Consider the following 22,211-nt stretch of genomic DNA (forward strand, 5'->3'; position numbering starts at 1 on the left):
GCTGACTTGCATTGGTAAAGAGAATTTCCCCATCTGGGAGTTTGCCATACAAATTAAATAACAGATCCAGTCCCTATCCCTGTGTTCAAAGTACTTACTATACAGATATGAAAAAACACAGTTCCTTCCCTTAAGGAACTTATACTTTAGTGGAAAGAAACATCACACAAATATAATTCAAGTTAAAATGAGAAAAGAATATATTAAAAGTGTATCAGAGAGGTATAAAATATTGGAGAAGGGAAATTTTCATTTAGTTGGGAGGATCAAGAAAGCTGTGTCAATAGAGGTGACCAAAGTAGTTTCTCGCCTGGCTTGAAGATAGAGGGAAAAAGAGAGAAAAAAGTCAGAGAGAAAGAGACAGAAAAATCGATGAATACAAGAAAGAAAGATAGTCCCTACTGTCAGTGTTCCTTCATTCTAGTAGGAGAGTCAACATAAAAGGAAATTGGGAAGTGTACCTTCAAGAAGGCAAGGTGGCAAGCAAGGCAGAACAATCTAAAGATCAAGTTGAACTAGAAATATCCTTATGATTTTTTTGAGATGTATAAATGTTCTCTTCACCTTCATAAAGGGAATTTTAGTCACACTTTATTCACATTCTCTAAGAAGCAATCTAAACAGGGATAACGAATGAATTTTATGAAACTTCAAGAGGAGGGTACTTCTACTGAAGCATGATGTGACACTTATGACATTGTTCCTTGTATCGTATCAGCTTCTTTAAGTAGTATTAAGCTTCTTTAAGGAGTCTATACATCTACATACTCTTTCTTCAGTAGATATTGTACAGATTTTCTCATTGTCCCTCTACCTGTTGCACAGATAGGTAACCTGATCACTCCTCCGAATTAATTTTTTTAAGATTTTGCTACCTTTGTCCTGTATTTGATGAAACAGTTCTCCTACCAAAGTAGGTATTTCTATAATTCTTAGTTCCATAAGGCATCAGACTTTTAAGTTAAAGGGTAAATAAAAGGAGAACTTTTTAATTCATGTAAACCTCTCTAAGTGACTATTAATTTGTTTATGGACTGGTTGGCTAAAACGGGTGTGTGTGTGTGTGTGTGTGTGTGTGTGTGTGTGTGTGTGTGTGTGTGTGTGTAACAAAGAGACATAAAGAAAAGAAAGAATCCAGTATACCTTTATGAATAAAGAAGTGTAAACTAGTGATATTCAAGAATGATTTTTCCTTATGCCAGAATCTAATTCCACAAGAGGCCACCCAGCAAGAAGACAGCCAGGAAACCGAACTTTCCACACTGGATGTGTTCATTGAGAAGCTTCCACCAAGTGGGAAGATTACCAAGACAGAGTCTTTGATTATTCCTTCTACCAGGTAACATCTCTAATTACTAATGCCTGTTCCTGACAAGTCCACTCCGTAGTAGAAATGTATACAATGATAACACAAAACTTGACATTGAAACTTATCTGGCATCCACAATGATACATGTGTTCCTAAAGTGAGCAGTACCACCCGTTGCAAGGTGCTGGAACAATCCAGGGAGTCAGTAGTAGCCTCAGGTGTGATTGTGGGGGCATTGAATAAAAATAAGGGGGTAATGGAAGCATAAGGAAAGAAGAGAAGAAAATTTTCAAAAAACATTTGTATATGTTTCATCTGTGGAACAGAGTTAAAGTCATAGTGATTGCATTATTTTCCAAATAAACACAAAAAATGCAAGATACAACCCATCAGTGGTCAAGTCCACCAACAGTCCTTAACAAGCCAGTGTTGGCAGGTGAGCATGTTGCACATTGTCAGGAAGTCCAGCGTGCATCCACTGGAATATGTGCATGTAATGACTTTTTTTATAGCATGATACTGTATGGTTACATGATATAATATTATATCATCAAAATTTCAATGCAGGAAAAGAAGCACACATTTACAATGACTTATTAAATTCAGGATGCATCATTTTTAAAATTACTTTTTTTTAATGATGCAAATTTCACAAAAGAAAAACTATTAAATGGTTAAAGGAAGTAGATTTCCATGGGGACACTGAGTAATTTTTTTTTTAAAGGGGGCAGTCGGCCAAGTAAGTTTGGAAACCTCTGCTTTACATAATACTGATTTTGTATATTTTGCTTCAGTGAGATGCTGTTAGACTTATTTTATGTTGCATGTTTGATTTTTTTTTATCATTGTTGTAATTGAAGACAGAATATTTAACCCCACCTGGGGGACAAAACACAGCTATTTTTGATAATTTATATTTATGACACATATTGTAATGATTTATAATTATGATTTTTGTCATTTTAACTGCTCAAGATGAAAAATTTTTGAATTAGGCAAAAATAAGCCATAGGAAGAAAGTAAATAAGGAATAGAAAAGAGACAAGGAATATTTAAAAGTATATTACATTTATCTAAATCTTTATATTCAAACTTTACCACTGTTTTGGACAATAACTTCTTTGTGCCAGTAAGTTACTTTCTACTCTATAAGTAAATCTGTCAATATATACTGTGCACAGAGAATGAGAATTTTTCCCTTCAACATTTGTCATGTATTTTAGAAAAGAATTATGCTTTATAAAGTAATAAAAATAATTTAAGGGAGTAAATGATAATAAGATAGAGCAAATAAGAAGCATTTACTATGTGCCAAGTACTTTGCTATGCACTAGGGATAGAGATATAAGCAAAGAAGTTGATTGCTACCTTCAGTGAGCTTACAAAGATCCAAATGACAGGTAAGCAGTAAATGTTAGATAAGTTGAGGGAAAAAAAAAGATTACTATCCAGATAAAATGATCAGGGGAGTGTTTAAAGAAACAAGATCTGGGGTAGGTAGTATTTTGATCGACAGAAAGTAATGGGAGGGTAGAGCAAAGATGACAAAGTAAAGGCAGGGACTCACCTGAGCTCTCCTTCAAACCCCTCTAAATACCTTTAAAAAAAATTACTCTAAAATTTTGAGCAACAGAACCCACAAAAAAAACAGAATGAAACAAATTTCCAACTAAGATAACTTGGAAGCTCAGCAGGAAAGGTCTGTTGTACCCAGTTGAAAGAGGAATGCAGACCCTGCCAAGGTAGACCAGGCCCCAGCAAACCCAGAGAAGACCTTGGGGCAACTGGATCACTGACAGCAGTGGTGATTTCCAGACCTCTCAGCCCACAGAAGCCAAAGACAACATAAGTTAGCAGGAGAGGTCTGTCACACCTGAGCACCTGAGTAAGAATGGTGCACAAGCCATGGCAGCACAGCCCCAGCCCCAGCAAACTAGGGGCAGACCTTGGGAGCCACTGAATCAGCAGCAGCAGTGGCTGCTTCTGGAGCTCTCAGCCCACAGATGGTAAGGGGGTCAAACAGCTGATCAGAAGGAAATTAGAGGGGTCCTTTTGCTAGCACCGAGGCAGGACTCTGTGGCTTTGTCCATGCTCTGACCAAGGTCACATTCCCAGAGAGAGGAGGAGCACTAGCAGAGCAGAACTGGTGAGCACAGTGGAGAGGGCAGAAAAGAGTGGACACTCGGAAACCAGAGCGTAGGCCAGGAAAGCAGTGAGCACCTCTCCTTAGAACATACAGCTTGGAAGAACTGAAAACTTACAGGTCCCTACAAGTATCTCTGAAAATAGCTGCACAAAACCCTTGAAACATCCGAGAGTGCGTCCAACACCCTGGAAGCAGAGTCCTACTTTAACAGGGTTAAAATTCAACTAATAGACTTGGAAAATGAGCAAACAATGGGAAAAAGTTGACGTTTGAAAGTTACTATGGTGGCAGGGAAGATCAAAATGCACTCAGAAGAAGATAACAAAGTCAAAGCTCCTCCATCCAAAACCTCCTATGAAAATATGGATTTGCTCTCAGGCCATGGAAGATCTTAAAAAGGATTTTGAGGGGCGGCTAGGTGGCACAGTGAATAGAGCACCAGCCTTGGAGTCAGGAGGACCTGATTTCAAATCCAGACTCAGACAAAACACTTACTAGCCATGTGACCTTGGGCAAGTCATTTAACCCCAATTGCCTTCCCCCCCCTCAAAAAAAAAATCTTTCCTTCATCTAAGACCCTCATGCTCAGCCACTACCTGCTAAATAAAAAAGAGAGAGAGAGATGTAGAGGAAAAATTGGGAAGAGAAATGAGTGGTGCAAAATAAGTCATGAAAAACGAGTTAACAGGAGAATGCTGAGGAAAAGAGCACCTTACAAAACAGACTGGGCCAAATGGTAAAAAGAAGTACAGAAAGCCAATAAGAAGAATGCCTTAAAAAGCAAAATTGGCCAGATGGAAAAGGAGGTCTAAAAGCTCACTGAATAAAATAATTCCTTAAAATTATTAAAAATTAGAATGGAGCTAATGACTTTATGGGGAATCAAGAAACAATAAAATAAAACCAAAAGCATGAAAAATAAAAGAAAATGTGAAATATTTCATTGGAAAAACCACTGACCTGAAAAGTAGATCCAGGAGAGAACATTTCAAAATTATTGGTCTACCTGAAAGGCACAATAAAAAAAGAGCCTAGACATCATCTTTCAAGAAATCATCAAGGAAAATGGTCCTGATGTTCTTGAACCACAGGGTAAAATAGAAATTCAGGGAGTCCACCAATCACTTCCTGAAAGAGATTCCAAAAGGAAAACTACTAGTAATATTGTAGCCAAATTCCCAAGTTCCCAGGTCAAGGAGAAAATAGTGCAAGAAGCCAGAGAGAAACAATTCAATTATCATGGAGCCACAGTCAGGATAACACAGGATTTAGCAGCTTCTACATTAAATTATTGGAGGGCTTAGAATTTGCTATTCCAGAGGGCAAAGGAGCTAGTATTAGAACTAAGAATCATCTTCTCGGCAAAACTGAGTATAATCCTTCAGGGGAAAAAATGGATATTCAATAAGATAGAGGACTTTCAAGCATTATTAATGAAAAGAACAGAACTAAATAGAAATTTTGACTTTCAAATACAAGACTTGTGAAGTGTAAAAAGGTAAACAGTAAAGGGAAATCATAAAGGACTTAACATTTAAATTGTTTATATTCTTACATAGGAAGATGATATGTGTAACTTATAAGACCTTTCTCATTAGGGTATTTAGAAGAAGTATATATAAACAAGAGGACATAGGTGTGAGTTGCCTATGAAAGGATATCTGAAAAATGAAATTAAGGGGTGATAGAGGAATATACTGGGAGAAAGAGGCAAGAAAAAGCTTTTACGGTGGAGAGGGAAATGGGTGAGGTAAGTGAACCTTACTGTCATTACTACACATGCAGTTGGGTATAAAAATCAATATTATCAGGGGCGGCCAGGTGGCTCAGTGAGTAAGAACACCAGCCCTAGAGTCGGGATGACCTGGAATCGAATCCGGGCTCTGATACTTAGCACCACACCCAGAAATACCTGGCCTTGTAACCTTGAGCAAGTTACTCAACCCCGATCGCTTTAAAAAAAAAAAAAGAAATCAATATTACCCTACAAGAAAGTAGAAAGGGAAATGGATGGGGGGAGTTGTAGCGATCCTTGGATTTCTAGCTGAGTCTTACCTTTCCCAGGTCTTCATTGCGCATCTGGTTATATCCTGCATGTTCACATAAAGGAGAAGTTAAGCTAGTGGAAATGGAAAGAGGCACAGCTTTATTGGCAAGACAGGCGTGTTGTTACATCTCTCCCCTCATGCTTCAGCCCTTAAATCCCCAAAGTGTACTTGCAGAGCTTGAGAACAGCTCGTGAGAGAAGGGGGGGGGGGGCAATCAGAGAACAGGGAGTTTGTGTCCAGAACAGCTTGCATACTCCTGCACACTTACCCTTAGTCCCCGAGATAAATCTCAGGGTAACAGGGTACATTGCATGACAGCACACAATCTGGATATCTCAGCACTTCCTAGAGGTTAGGGTGCCCTGACCATGGATAAGATCAGTGCATACTGATGATTGCTCTTTATCCTGTTGCAAGAGACCTGAACTCAGAGAGGCTGCCTGAGACACCAACAAGTTCCCCTTCCTTTTAGGCGCGGAGTGCCAAATCTTATGAGTCCTGCAAGGCACAGGATTTTTTGGATGTCTACATGAGAGGGCAACAGACGAGGGGATAATTACCATAAACAAAAAGCAATTCAATTACATATTATATAGTATTCACAAATCGCAGGGAAAAGGATAACGAGGTGGGGACAATTGCCAGGCATAGAGTGTTTGTTTAAAAAATACCTACTACGTACTTCACAATGCAAATTGCAAGGAGATACGATATAACCAGAGGAAGAAGGGTGAAAGCAATATATATTCCAATGCAAAGGACATAACTCTTTAAATGAACCCTAAATTTGTCGTGCCAAATTGTCCACCTTAGTTTTATCCAGGGAGGCCACAATTTATCAAATTGTGCCAATTCACTCCTATGGAGCTATTTCTAAAAATCCCTAACAAACAATTTTTAACTTTTTGCCAATCGCAATTAGATCTATTATATTTCACAGGTATAACACAAATAGAATGAAATCTATAATCGCACTTCAACAAAACTCAGTTTCTGCAAGCTTGTCTTTCACAAATTCTCATTTCCTTTAAAGCATCTAATTTTTGCTGAAAGTCTCTGCTTTAACTTGTTACCTAAACACAAAGACACAGTGGTTGAGATTATCAATGATAGTAGACAAAATAATAGTACAAATCCCTACTAGATATACATTGAGCAAGAGTACAATGAATGCAAACAATGTTCCATGCAGAGGAGTCATACATAGACCGGTGTATCCATAAGTACATTGGAGAAGGAGAATAGAAGACACAGTTGCAATTTAGTCCCATAATTTGAAAAGTCCAGAAATCACTTTTGTGCAGGTTCCCCTGAATTCTGAAATCAAAAGAGGGTTGTTCTACAAACAGTTTGACATCGTAAACACTAATACATTGTTTCAGAGTACAGTTGAAGCAGGGTATATTCCAATAAATTGTAGTATGGACTTATATCATCTGTAAATGATTTACATTACTAGAAGTAAGGAAGGCTTAAGGGAGTCAAATACATGTAGTCACAATTACAGTTATATATGAAACAAGTGATGCAACAGGGGTAGGTGTATCAAAATGTAAATCAAAATGATGGAACCAGTTCGGTTTGTATAGAAAGCAGAGTGATCACAGCAAGAAACACAAATTCTGGGGTAACAGGTTTCAGTTCTTTCGGTAGATATAAAAAATGTTCGATCTGCCCCCATGTGGGCAAAGCCTTTTTGTTTTGGTTGCATTAGGAGACCTCTTCTTCTTTATTCCCGTGTTATGTCTCTGTGAGTTCTTCTGCTCCTGCTGAATCATTTTCATCTTTCTGGGTGATTCGGAGTACATGCCCTGACATTTCTGTTCTGGCACCCTCACTGGTCATTCCCCAGCTTCTGGAAAATATATAAGCACAGTCTTGACCCCACAGTAATAAATTCCACATTACCTTCATTTTGGGGAGCATGCACCTTTCATATTGTTTTACTGCTGGTGTATACTCCTTTTTAGCGGTTTTTATTTAGCTAATGTATTTTGGAATATTTGGAATATTATCAGCATTCAGTTGTGTCAGAATGCCCATAGAAGAAGAAAACTATAACATGTGGTTACATATAGTATATGCATTTTGATGAAAATAAGAGTAAGCTAATGTAGTTCTATGAATATTTGGGGAAAAAATTGGAGAAACTTGAACTTGTGATTAATAGTCATGTTATTGGGGCAGCCAGGTAGCACAGCGTGTAAGAGCACCAGCTCCAGTGTCAGGATGACGTGGGGTTCGAATCCCAGGCTCAGACACTTACCATCCACCTAGAAACACCTGGCCATGTAACCTTGAGCAGGTAACTTAACTCCAATTGCTTAGGGGCGGCCAGGTGGCTCAGTGAGTAAGATCACCAGCTCCAGTGTCGGGATGACCTGGGGATCAAATCTGGGCTCAGATACTTAGCACCACACCCAGAAATAACTGGCCGTGTAACTTTGAGCAAGTTGCTTAACCCTGATTGCTTAAAAAAAAAATAGTTATGTTATTTAGATAAAGAGGCCTAGGAAATGAAGAATGGATTTAAATATAGTTAGTGGCCTCTATGTCATAAGAGCTTGTAACTTCTGAAAAAGGTTAAAAAGATCTGTATTCTGAGTGTGTTTAAATTTATCAGTATCAATATGTGTTGGCATATGTATACAGAATATTTGTTATCTGACTCAATATTAAGGAAGAAAAATCATTTTACAATAATAGCATATCAGAAAGTTGTGTCTAGTGGGTAGATGTAAAGTGAATATTAATAACTTTATCATTATTAGAATTATATAATTAGAATTAATTAGCTTGCATTTCCAGGAAGCTGATAGACAAAAGAAGTTCCTGACTAGAACTTTACAACTGAATAGTAGACCTACATCCTTGTTACACAAAGCTTGTTTATCCTCTGATTATATTCACTTTGGAAGAAGATATTTCAGAAATTGAATCTTTTATTTACAATAAGTTCAGACACTACTTTAACCTAGGCCATGGAATGACTATACATTGGAATCAAAATAGCAAAATCTGTTCTACTTTAACTTAGCTATAAATTGTCTTGGAAATCCTTAAAGCAAAAACAAAACTTTTAAGAGTGAGATTCATTTAAACCAAATTGGTGTAACATAAGTAACATAGATTCTCAAGGTATTTATTGACAAATTATTGCAGAATTCTTTTTTTTTTTTTTTTTTAGCAATCGGGGATAAGTAACTTGCTCAAGATTACATGGCCATGTGTTTCTGGGTGGGTGCTAAGTGTCTGAGCCCGGGATTCGATCTCCATGTCTTCCTGACACTGGAGCCAGTGCTCTTACTCGCTGTGCTACCTGGCCACCCCTGCAGAATTCTTAAATATCAAAAATTTTTTAGTCAAAAAATGTATAGTAATTGAATATATTGGCAACAATTAAGAAGCTGATCAAAGTACTTATAAAAGCTATTAATATTAGGATCCTTCTAAACAAGGGGAATATTATAAAATGAGCCTAAGTAGTTTGTATAAGTTACTGTATATATTTGAATTCTTGATAAAAAAAATATTAGATTTCCCAGTGAGCTAACACAAAAGAGTTCATAACTTTTACTGACTAATTATTCTGATCATAGAAATTTTGCTATAGAAAGAAAAAATAAGATGTGAATTAAATATAATATTAAATGCTTTTTATTTTAACTAGCAATTTTTCACCAATCACAACTCATATCCAATTATATGTTAATTTACTAGGTTTTTCCTACATAAGGAATTTCATTTAATGTTTTTTCTTTCTCAAATTTCCTTTTAATATTTTTCAACTTTCTTAGCAAGTTGCAATTAAAACAAATTCCTTTCTCAGGCTGAATGACCTTGCCTCTAAAGATAGTTTCCATGGACTTTTGACAGTTTTACAACATAAGTAAGTTTGGTATGGATTCTAAATAGGAGAGACTGGGGGGTTAATGTTTATTCCCTGCATTGCTAACTCTTACACATGGGGGAGGAATATTCTGAATGGGCAGAATTAATCCAAAATAAAGTTTTCACCTAGTCTCCTAATTTCTACATACATTAATTAATCAGCAATTTGAAGTTTTTAGCATTAAAACAAAATAACTCAATAATCTTACAAGTTCCAAATAACTGATAATCAAATTGTTTTACTTGTAACCTCCTCTCTAACTTCAGGTAGAGGTGTAAATAATTGATTTTCTGTATGGCATATATAAACATTATAAGATGTTAAGTGACAACTTTTTAAACAAGTTCTTTATCTTTTAGTTCCAATAAAATTCATATAAAAAATTTGCTTATCTAACACTATTTCTGGCTTAGAATGATTCCTCAATTTTTAAAATGAGAGAACTTTACTACAATTTAGGAAGACCATAACAACACAATGACATTGATTGTATTTCCAAATCATCACTTGCAAAAATTATTGATAGAAAATTGGATTAATCAAGTGTAGACATTTTTCTCCTCTCCTCATAGCTGCAGAGCCTGATTGTGTAGTTAGGGGTTTTGAATGGAGAGGTTAAAGGTGTAGGCTTCAATGCCCAGGGTCATTGCTAGTAGGGTCCTTGATAAATTTATTATGCTTTCTCCCTTTAGTCAGTTTGAGATGGTAACTTAAATTCTCTATTATTCTTCAGCACTCTCTATTTTTTTTATCTAGGATGAGAGACTAATAAATTTTTGTAAAATGTTTTCAGCTGATTTGACTTTTACTCCAATAAACTTTATTTTATGTGTCCACTGCTTAAAAAACTTCTTTGAAAGTGATAGCTTTGACTTCTCCAGCAAAAGTGATTTTTGGGGAGTGGCGCCTAATCCCTTATCTCACTACTAGAGAACCCAAAAAACCTTACTTTTATCAAATCTTAGAAAATATTCCAATTTGCCTAAATGCCAAATAGTAAAATAAATTCTGACTTAAGTCTTTAGCATCAAAATCAGGAGTGACACTTTTTACTTTTCTCATGAATTCAGTTGACTTATAGTTTCATTCTGATGCACAGATTTTTTTTTTCTAATAAGTGTGGCAAGAAATGCTTGTTCATATGCCCCTTTAATCTGAGGGAAAAATTCCCTTATTATTTCTTACCACCTTCTCACTCCACTTGGCCAGAGTGGAATGAAGAGTAGATTTTCAAACTTTTAAAGATCTTAAAACTTCTGTTCACATTTTTAATGCAGATAGTTTATGCCTGAATAGTGTATGCCTGATACTTCTTTCTTTACTCTATGACTTAATATAACTATCATATAATCTATAAAATAAAATATTTTTCTTTTCTCCTTCTCTCTCCTCAGGAAAGGGGAGGGAAAAAGATAAGAGCATTCCAAGGAAAGTCCAGCTGCATATTGAACATTACAGGGTGTTAGATTACTCACTCACACTCTTTCATAACAGAGACACATAAACAAAACAGACAGGTAGAGAACATGAAAGGAAGAGTGCACTCAGAAATTGTTAAACATTGTTTGCTGAAATCAGATATTATGCTTGATCCTAGGTGAAACTTACTTGATCATTTTCTTTTTATCTGTTTCCAACAAAGACAACTGTATCACAGTGAATGGTTTGAGCCACCCCTGGCACTTTCATTTTTTATGTTAAGCATATCATTAATATATTGCATAGAAAAAAGGTAGAAATGGGGAAATGCTGGAGTCCCTCTTCCATTAGTCCCTCATTCCTCTCTCTCTCCTGGCTGGCTCCCAATTTACCAAATAAATTGTCATTTGTTCCCCAACTCTGCCCCATTTCTGCTTATCTAAGCCCATGTCTTCTATCCACGGAGAGACCACTTTTTTAATCTCCACAGGTCCTTAAGTGGGAGGGTCAGTCCCTGGCCTTTAACTGCCTTACAAAGCTGTCAAGCCCAAATCTCCATTTCCTCTGGCTTAATTATAGGGAGGTGATTCCCCATTTTCCTCCCGAGTCAACCCCAGAATTCCTCTGGTCCCTCAGGGCTACTCCTCTATCTGCCCCACTAGCGTGAGGGCTCAGCTAAAAGGTCCCCTGTTCAGGTGCCACTTGTAGCAATCCTTGGGTTTCTAGCTGAGTCTTACCTTTGCCAGGTCTCCAGTGCGCATCTGGTACATCCTGCATGTTCACATAAAGAAGTCGAGCCAGTGGAAATGGAAGACAGGCGTGTTGTTACAGCTCTCTCCTCCTTGCCCCCTCATGCTTCAGCCCTTAAACCCCCAAAGTGCACTTGCAGAGCTCGAGAACAGCATGTGAGGGAAGGTGGGGGTGGGGAGGGAATCAGAGAACAGGGAGGCTGTGTCCAGAACAGCTTGCATACTCCTGCGCACTTACCCTTAGTCCCCGAGATAAATCTCAGGATAACGGTACATTGTGTGACAGCACACAATCTGGATGCCTCAGAACTTGCTAGAGGTTAGGGTGCCCTGACCACAAATAAGATCAACACATACTGCTGATTGCTCTGTATCCTGTTGCAAGAGACCTGAACTCAGAGAGACTGCCTGAGACCCCCACAGTGGGGTGATAGAAGAGAGGGCTGATTGGGGAAGGAGATAATCAGAAGCAAAACACCTGAGGGATAGGGTGAAAGGAAGGAGTAGAATAAATGGGGGTTGACAGGGAGTATAGAATGGAGGGAAATACAGTGAGCAATAGAAACTGAAAAGAATTTCAGAGCAAGTTTCTCTGACAAAGGCCTCATTTCTCAAACATATGGAGAACTCAAACTTTTAAAAAGCCATTCCCCTGTTAATAAATGATCAAAAGATATGATCAATTTTCATATGAAATAATCATAGCGATCTATAGCTATATAGAAAAAATACTCTAAAACACTATTGATTTGAAAAATGCAAATTAAAATGATTCTGACGTACTACCTCATACCTGTTAGATTGGTTAATAAAACAGAAAAGGTAAGTGACAGATATTGGAGGATATGTAGGGAAAAAATGAGATTTTAATGCACTTTTGGTGGAGTTAAGAATTGGTTCAGCTATTTTGTAGAATAATTTGTAACTATGCCCAAAGGACTATAAAAGCATGCATACCCTTTGAACTAGCAGTGCCACTACTAAGTCTGTATCCCAAAAGAGATAATTAAAAAAGGCAAAGGACCTAGATGTACAAAAATATTTATAGCATCTCTTTTCTGGGGGTAAAGAATTACAAGTTGTGGAGATGCCCATTAATTGGGAAAGTGGCTGAATAAATTGTGGTAAGTAATTATGGTGGAATACTATTGTGCTATAAGAAATGTTAAATGAGATGTTCTCAAAAAACCTGGAAAGATTTGCATGGGCTGATGCAAAGTGAAATGTACTGTGTGTGTACAATGATCCAAGACAACTCTAAAGAACTTATGTTGAAAAATGTGATACATCCCCCAAAAAAGAACTGGTGGTTTCTGAATACAGATTGAGGCACATTTTTTTAAACTTTCTTTTTCTTGAGGGTTTTTTGCGTGTTTTCTTTCACAAAATGACTCCTATATGTTTTACCTGACCACATGTGTATAACCTATATCAAATTACTTGCATTCTCAATTGAGGGGAGGGGGGAAAAGAAAGGGAGAGAATTTGCAACTCAAAGTTTTGAAAGCAAATGTGGAGATTTGTTTTTATAAATAATTGGGGAAAAATAAAATACTAAATAAAAGCTTTAAAAAATTACAAAGGAAAAAGAGTAATGGAAAGTACTTTTTTGGTCAAAGAAATAATGTTAGCTAAGACATGGAGCAAAAATTAGAAGTTAACTTTCAGCAACTGTGAGTGAGTCATCTTGGCTGGAGGGGAGAGTTTCATAAAAGATTTGTTTTAGATAAGGTTGGAAAGATAGGTTGAGGCTTTTGAACCCAGAGAATTTCTAATAAAACAGACTCCTTTGAGCTAACAGTTTATGGATAAAGGGTTCCGAATAAGGAATAATAATGATGATGGTGGTGGTATTGATATTAGCATTCATATAGTATTTTAATGCTTTAATTCTCACAACAACCCAATGAGGTAGATGCTTTTATTATCCACATTTTATGGATGAGAATGCTAAAGGCTTAGAGGATTAAGTTACTTTTCTATAGTCACACAGCTAGAAGGTATCTGGGGCAAGATTCAAACTCAAGATTGTCCTGAATCCACATCCACTTCTCTATACACCCTCTTACCTATCTGCCTCAACCGTTATCAGTACATTTTCAAACATCATCAATGTGTCAGTTTTTTTACTTGGAAAGAGACTTGGATCAGATTGTTCCAGCCAATGGAAACTGCATGTACCTACTGCTAATTTCTGTCTTTTTCTCTTAGAAAATTAAAAAAATCATAATTACTGTCCCACATTATTATTAAATACCTACTATGTGATATTCACTGTGGTAGGCACTGGGGTAAAAGTGAAAAGAATGAAACAATTCCTGCTTAAGTTGGATAGAGGGGGAAAAACAAACTTAATCATAACTGTGAATGTGTATGGGATTGAACTCACACATAAAAGGGAAAAGAATGACAAAATGAATTTAAAAGTGAAACCCAACAATTTACTGTACGCAAGAAGGCCTTCAATATGCAAAGATTTTTATAGAATTAATAGTGAACTGTTGGAGTTGAATTTATTCTGTCTCAGCTGAGTAAAAAGAGAGATTCATATTTTCAAGTGAGGCACACACATATATACGTATACACACATATACTCACACAAACATACACAGTTAAGAAAGAAAAGCAGGAAAAGTATTGTGCTTAAAGATTACATGGAAAATGAAATGATCAATATTAAATCTATATGTATTGATTGGCATATCTAAATGTTTAAAGAAAATGTTAATTGAATTAAAGAATGGTCTAGATTCTAAGACAAATAGTTTGTTGCCTTTTTTGGACTTATAGAAAGCTCACAGTTAAATAAGAAATGAAGCATCTAACTTGAATTAAATCTGAATCTCACTAAACAGCTAGAGATGAACTTGATTATTGAATTAAGATGTAAGTAAAAATAGCTATTTTTCAGTCTTATATTACTGACTTATTACATTACAAAAATTGAAAATATTTTAAAGAATAAGGAACTTATAAACAAATGCTAAAGTCCTTATGATTAAAAATATCTTTAACAGACTATTAATACAATTAAAGCCATTAATGAGGTAAATATGAACAAACAATGCATGCTTAAAGACTACATAGTTGTCTTAAGCAATTAGCATGTTAGGGGATAAATTACAGAAACAAATAATTGTTTAAATAGCAAAAATAAGGCAACATGTCAAAAGCAGTCCTTAGAGGAAAATTTTTGTGCCTGGACACTTATTCATTGGTCTTTTTTCTTTTTTTAATATAAAATTTTAAATGAACTCTTAAGGAAGGAAATATCTTGACCCAAATTCATTTACAAGCAAATTCTTTTAAGCAGTTTAACAAATTTCTTCTGTGCTACCTAAATTCTTTGTAGAAATTGAAAAAAGATCAGTTTAACAAACTCTTTCCTTCAGATAAATATGGTCCTTCATATAAATATAAATAAACCTGTGAAAGAGAGCAGAAAACTGAAAATGTAAGCCAGTGAATATCGACATCAAAACAGGCCTGCACAACCTGCAGCCCACCAAAAGATCTTGGGCAGCCCCTCAAAAAATGCAGAGCATTCTCTATAATTTTTCATGGGCTGTCCAAAATATTTTGATGTGTGGCCCATGGGCTGCAGGCCTATACAAAAGTATTAAAACAATAGTTGGTGGTTTAAAAATATTTCAAAAAATTATTTACTAAGACCAAGTTAGCTTTGTACCAAGAATGCAAAGATGGTTCAATATTAGGAAGACTTTAAAAAAACAAATCTTATCAATAATAAAAATTATGTCATCAAGAGTTTGAGAGAGAGGCAGCTAGGTGGCGCAGTGAATAGAGTACCAGCCCTGGAGTCAGGAGGACCTGAGTTCAAATCCAACCTCAAACACTTGACACACTTACTAGCCATGTGACCTTGGGCAAGTCACTTAACCCCAATTGCACCACCCCCCCAAAGCAAAAAAAAAAAAAGTTTCAGAAAAATCCTTTGGAAAAAAATCTCTTAAATTACAAACCCTAAGAAGCTCAGAATAAAATTACCTTAATATGATCATAAGGAATCTATGTAAAGTTAATAGAGACTTAAGGTCTTTTTAACCAAGGTAAGTATCTTACCTTCCCAGTAAGGAAGTCAAGAGAGCCATTAACTCTTCACTGATCATGAAGCATCACTCAGACTCCATCTTCCTCCAAAGGAAGAAAGAAACAAAAGGAGAAACACAAAACAAATTAAGACATCCTGGAGATGAGGAGAGATTAAATCTGCATGCTGCTCACAGAGAAAGAACCCTGGATTGTTTCCCCCTTGGGTATCTCTGTCTATCCTCTGCTAGCTTCCTGCCTGAGTGAGTTGAAGGGGTAGATGTTACTAGGACCCCTTCTCTCCTACACACTCACCTGTTACCCACTGGTTGGAGCCTGTCAGTTCTGGAGACATTCAACCAACCAGTCAATCAATCAACAAACCTATATTGAATCTCTACTTTGTCAGGTGTTGGGTTTCACATACAGAGTATGAAACCACCTCTACTTTCAAGGAGCTTATGTTTTCTTGGAGGAGACAATGTGTACATATATAAATATATGTCAAATAAATATATATTAATAAATATGAAATTAATACAAGGTAATTGGGGGGAAACTGCTAGCAGTTTAGTCAGCTAGCTAGCTCAGTGGATAGATCACTGGGCCTGGAGTCAGGAAAACCTGAGTTCAAATATAAATTTGCTAGTTTCATGACCCTGGGCAAGTCACTTAACCTCTCTTTGCCTTAATTCACTGGAGAAGGAAATGGCAAAAAAACTCCAGTATCTTTGCCAAGAAAATCCTACGGACCATATGGGCCATAGGGTCATGAAGAGTAGGACATGACTGAATGACCAAATGATACACTAGCAGTTTGGGTGATAAGAAAAGGCTTCTTATGAAAGGTAGCTCTCAGTATGTGTCTTAAAGGAAGAGATGAGAGAGTGCAATTCCAACCTTAGGGGATGACGAGTCTAAAGGCACAAAGATGAGAGATGGAATGCCATGTGGGAAGAACAGAAAGTAAGCCAGTTTGGCTGAACCATAGACTATGAAAAGGGAAATATTTGTCTAGGAAGATAGATTGGGACCATATTATGAAGGGCTTTAAAATTCAAATGACAAGTTTGTATTCTAAAAAAAAAAAAAGAGGCACTCTACTTTTAGTTGGGAAATAACATAGTCATAGATACAGTCAAAGAAAATCCACTTTGACAACTATGTAGAGAATGGTTTGGAACAGGGAGATATATGCAACAGAGAGACCAATCAAAAGGCTATTAACAATAATCTAGATGAGTGGTGATGACCATGTGAATGGAAAAAGGGGGCTTCTGGAGATAGAATCAATAAGACCCTGGGACTTAATACCCATAGTTAGCAGGTAATGATATGGATGATGATCCAGGAAAGCAGACTGAGAAGTGGTCAGATAGAGATGGGGAGACCCAATCAATGATAGTGTCATGAAAATCTAAACAACAGAGAGTGCAGGAGATGTGAGATTGCCAACAGTGACAAACATGGCCAAGATCAAGAAGGATGAGATCTAAAAAGGTAATCAAATTTGAAAGTTAAGAGACGACTTACAGGCTCAAACAGCGAGCTTCCATAATTCTCACCTTTGGCATCCAGCTTGATACAAGTTTCCAGGTCTTATGCACATTCTTTGGTCATAAATTATTGCCTCATCCATAGATTTGACAGGTAAGGTATTTCATGTTCCCCTAATTGGGTTATGATATCACTCTTTACCTATAAATCATATACACATTTTGACTTTATCTTGGAAAATGATGTGAGCTGTTGTTCTATGCCTGGTTTCTGCCAAACCGTTTTCTAGTCTTCCCAACATATACTTTGTGTGTTTCTTTCTGTTTCAAGTGTGTCATCAAATTCAGGATTTAGGCTTTTAATTCACTTCTTTCTGCTTCTGTTTTATGGGTGAATTTATCCTATTCATATTCATAGTTATGATTACTATCTTTTTCCCCCTTTTTATCCTTCTGTCTCATTTTACCCTATCTCTCCTCCAAAGTCTGTTTTGTTTCTGGCCACCTCCTCTTTTATTCTTGTTTTATTGTTTCTTGATATCCCATGGGGTCATTAGTTTCCACTTGCACAGTTCCAATTTTTCCCCCAGAATTTATTTATTTATTTTTATTTTTTTATTTATTTTTAGCTTTGAACATTCATTTCCACAAGATTTTAAGTTACAAATTTTCTCCTGTACCCCCATGCCAAGATAGCAAGTCTACTGAATACCCCTTCCCCCAATCTGTTCTCTCTTATATCTTCCCCTATCCCCCACCCAACTTTCTAGTAGGTCAAGATGGATTTCTATACCCCAGTGCCTGTATATCTTATTTCCTAATTGTATGGGACCAGATCATGCTATTTTCTCACCTGGTTCCAAAAGAGTTCCCTACTGACCTTTTACTTTCTCTTTGGCATTTATGGGTTGAGAAGTCTGGAAACCACCACAGCTCCTGGTGATTCATTCTACTGAAGCCTGCTCCAGCCAGGCTGGGCCACTAGTCTGGGTCTGTGTAGCTCACGTGGGACTATGCTAGGCTCCTACCCCGGTACGATAGACCCTGTCAGCCTATAAGGGTGCCTCCAGTGGGAAATTTGTTTCTCTCTGTCACTGTGGGTTCCATAGCTCTAAAATTTGCCTAGAGTCTTCTTTTTATAGGTATTGGATGTGGTTGGAGCAGGAGCTCAAGCAAGTTCCTGCTTTTACTCTGCCATCTTAGCTCCACCTGGCAAGATGTATTTCTATATCCCATTGCCTGTATATCTTATTTCCTGGTTGCATGTAAAAACAATTTTTTTTAACATTTGTTTTTAAAACTTTGAGGGCCAGATTCTCTCCCTTCTTCCCTCCTCATGCACACCCATTGAGAAGACAAGCAATTCAGTATAGGTTATAAATGTGTAGCTGTGCAAAACATTTCTATAGGAGTCATATTGTAAAACTCACTCTGTGCCCTCTTGTCCATACATATATGTGTGTGTATACATACTTTCATATACATATACATGCAGCTTGATATAGCTATTCCCTTCTCCTTCAACTGAGAAAAGTCTCATGAATGACAAATACCGTCTTTCCATATAGGGATGTAAATAATTCAACTCTAATAAGTTCCTTATGATTTTTCTTTCCTTATTACCTTTTCATGCTTCTCTTGATTCTTGCATTTGAAAGTCACATTTTCTGTTCAACTCTGGTCTTCTCATCAAAAATGCTTGAAAGTCCCTTATTTCATTGAATGTCCATTTTTTACCCTGAAGGATTATACTCAGTTTTGCTGGGTAGGTGATTCTTGGTTTTAATCCTAGCTCCACTGACCAACAGAATATCATTTTCCAAGCCCTTCAATCCCTTAATGTAGAAGCTGCTAGATCTTGTGTTATCCTGATTGTGTTTCCACAATACTCAGATTATTTCTTCCTGACTGCTTGTAATATTTGCTCCTTGACATGGGCACTCTAGGATTTGGTTATAATATTCCTAGATGTTTTCTTTTGGAGATCTTTTTTACAAGGTGATCGGTAGATTCTTTCAATTTCTATTTTCCCCTCTGGTTCTAAAATTTCAGGGAAATTTACCTTCATAATTTCTTTTTTTTATTTTATTTTGCTATTTGGAGGGCAGTTGGGGTTAAGCAATTTGCCCAAGGTCACACAGCTAGTTTTTGTGTTAAGTGTCTGAGGCCAGATTTGAACTGAGGTCCTCCTGACTCCAAGGCCGGTGTTCTATTCACTGCAACACCTAGCCGCCCCTTGATAATTTCTTGAAAGATGATGTCTAGGCTCTTTGATCATGGCTTTCAGGTACTCAAATAATTTTTCAATTTTCTTTCCTGGATCTATTTTCCAAATCAGATGCTTTTCCAATGATATCTTTCACATTGTCTTCATTTTTTTTTTGTTCTTTTGGATTTATTTTAAAATATCTTGATTTGTCATAAAGTCATCAGCTTCCATTTGTTCTGTTCTAATTTTGATGGAATTATTTCCTTCAGTGAGTTTTTTTGATTTCCTTTTCCATTTGGCGAATTCTGCCTTTTAAGGCATTCTTCTCCTCATTGGCTTTTTGGACCTCTTTTGCCATTTGAGTTAGTCTATTTTTTAAGATGTTATTTTCTTCAGTATTTTGGGGGTCTCCTTTAGCAAGCTGCTGACTCATTTTTCATGATTTTTCTTGCATCACTTTCATTTCTCTTCCCTCTTTTTCTCTTACTTGATTTTCAAAATCCTTTTTGAGCTCCTCCATGACCTGTGACCAATTGCCCACAGTTAGTGTGTGTCAGAGGCAGGGCTTGAACTTGAGTCCTCCTAATTCAGGACCACTATAATATCCAACAAATAAGAAGAATAAGTGAATTAGAATGGAAAAATAAAACCCTAATGTGGACTTAAAAGGAATAACAAAAAAACTGATAGTATTAAACATTATTATGAATTAAATTAAGTGTAAACATTTATTAAACAAATTTAGATGATAAAATTGATTTTCCATATTAAATTTTTAGCCAACTGTTTAAAACCAAAAGCTAACAGTTGTAATAGAAATACTGGGGACTTTCTCAGTGTTTGTTGTCTCCAATAATATTTGACATTGACATTTTTTTCCCAATTATATGTTTTTCTTACACAAAAGTAGTTAAATACACTGATTATCTTCCTGCTATAAATTCATTTTATTTATGAATCTAAAAATACTAGTCATGAGGCAGAGCTCTCACAAATTCCCCTACAATATTAGCTGTAACAATGACAAGAAAAGGAATTGAGAGAATAGACAAAGAATAAACTACATTATTTCCATTTCAGTTAAATTTAAGAAATTTTTAGTAAGCAGCTACTATGTGTCGCAAGAGGCAACATGATATAATGGATAGAGCTGACATTAGAATCAGGAAGTTGTAGGGAATGTACTGACATGCATTTGTAGAAGAAATTTGCCAAAATACGTACTCCCTGCACCAATAAAATCACATGTTCTTATGTCTCCACCTCGTCAAAACAAAGCATCAAGGACTAGGGATGCAGAGACAGAAGTGAAAATAGATACTTCCCTCAGTGAGACTCCCATGTACTGACCTGAGCAGCTTAGTCTACTAGGAGATAGTGATGGTATGCTAAGAGACTCTACAACATAATTGATACAATAGCTTCATTAAAATAGAAAAATATAGTAATCTCTAAAAATCATTCATCTTTATTTTAGTAACAAAACCCAAGAGAAAGAGATAGGAAAAGAAATTGCATAAACCAACCAGTCAACAGATACTTATTAGCACCTGCTATGTACCAGACACTGCTAGACACTGGGGATAGAAATAGAAAGAATGAAATAATCTATACTCCCAAGGAGCTTACCTTCTAATAGACTTTATGTGTGTGTGTGTGTGTGTGTGTGTGTGTGTGTGTGTGTACAGTATAAACATAAAAAGAATAAGTATAAATGAATACAAAGCAATACAAGAAAGTACTTTTGTATTTGAGAAGATCATTTAAGATAGCTAAATTGAATTAAATATTTGGGGATTGTCCTACGAATACATACATAAATTATATAAATGCAACTCTATAATAATTTTATGGTAATAAAAGACCTAAATGATTGGAGAAAGATTCAAGTTTCATGACTGAGTACAGCTAATATGATAAAGATCATAGTACTATCAAATTGTTCTATAGATTTCATGCAATAACCATCAAATTGCTAAAGGAATATTTTGTGGAATTAGCCAAAACAGGAACAAAATGCATTTGTGGGAATGAATTTCTGGAATATAAAGGGATTTGATGAATAAGTCAGAAAGGGGTTGGGGGGACTTGGTACTATCAGATTTCAAATTCTGTTACAGAATTAATAAAACTTCATTACTACATAAAGTCAACTGAATAAATATGACTTAGAAATAAGGTAACCCTTCACTCTAGTATAGAATACAAAAAGGAGGAAAGATCTCCTTATTTAATAAGAGCATCTGGAAAAATAGAAATACCCAATCACAATAAATTCCAAGTAAAGAAAGATCTAAATAGAAAAAGTTGCACCAATTTTAAAAAATAGGAAAGAAATGAGAATTCTTTCACGATTATGAATGAAGACAGAAAATAATATCTCGTGACATTAAAAGTAGTTTACAGGGGTGGATAGGTGGTACAGTGAATAGAACACCGGCCCTGGAGTCAGGAGGACCTGAGTTCAAATCCGATCTCAAGACACAACACTCACCAGCCATGTGACCTTGGGCAAGTCACTTAACCCCAATTGTCCCTCCCCCCAAAAAAGTAATTTACACCAATCCCCCACTACTCCCCCCCAAAAAAACCAACATTGCAGTTGGAAGAGAAATAGACTAGATCATTAAGGAGTCAGGATCTATACAAAATATTCCCAATAAAAGTTTGACATCAAAAATTTATTTTAAAATCGACAATAATATATAAGATTAAAGACCATTTCCTAACATCCAAGTGAACAAAATCTTTCCAAAAGAGGAAGGAGAAGCTTTTAATCACCACCAGAAAAAAAAAAAAAGTTTTCAGATTCACTTATAATCAGAAATGTAAATTAAAACAACCCTGTGTTACCCAGCTCTCACCCTGTAATCTAACAAAAATACTAAAAGAA

The 22,211-nt window shown here is 36.2% G+C and overlaps 1 protein-coding gene across 4 annotated transcripts in view; it reads left to right on the forward strand.

The window, feature by feature from the left end:
• Positions 1–22,211, forward strand: part of PACS2 (phosphofurin acidic cluster sorting protein 2) — a 325,422-nt gene that overhangs the window by 198,758 nt on the left and 104,453 nt on the right. For all 4 annotated transcript variants that reach the window (XM_069103870.1, XM_069103871.1, XM_069103872.1 and 1 more), the window contains one exon: positions 1,203–1,339. In XM_069103870.1, the coding sequence (XP_068959971.1) occupies positions 1,203–1,339 (137 nt within the window). The remainder of the gene's footprint in view (positions 1–1,202; positions 1,340–22,211) is intronic.

Source organism: Petaurus breviceps, unplaced genomic scaffold (genome assembly GCF_028583685.1).
Source record: "Petaurus breviceps papuanus isolate PSGF00001 unplaced genomic scaffold, PetGlider_PUasm1.0 64, whole genome shotgun sequence".
NCBI lineage: Eukaryota > Metazoa > Chordata > Mammalia > Diprotodontia > Petauridae > Petaurus > Petaurus breviceps.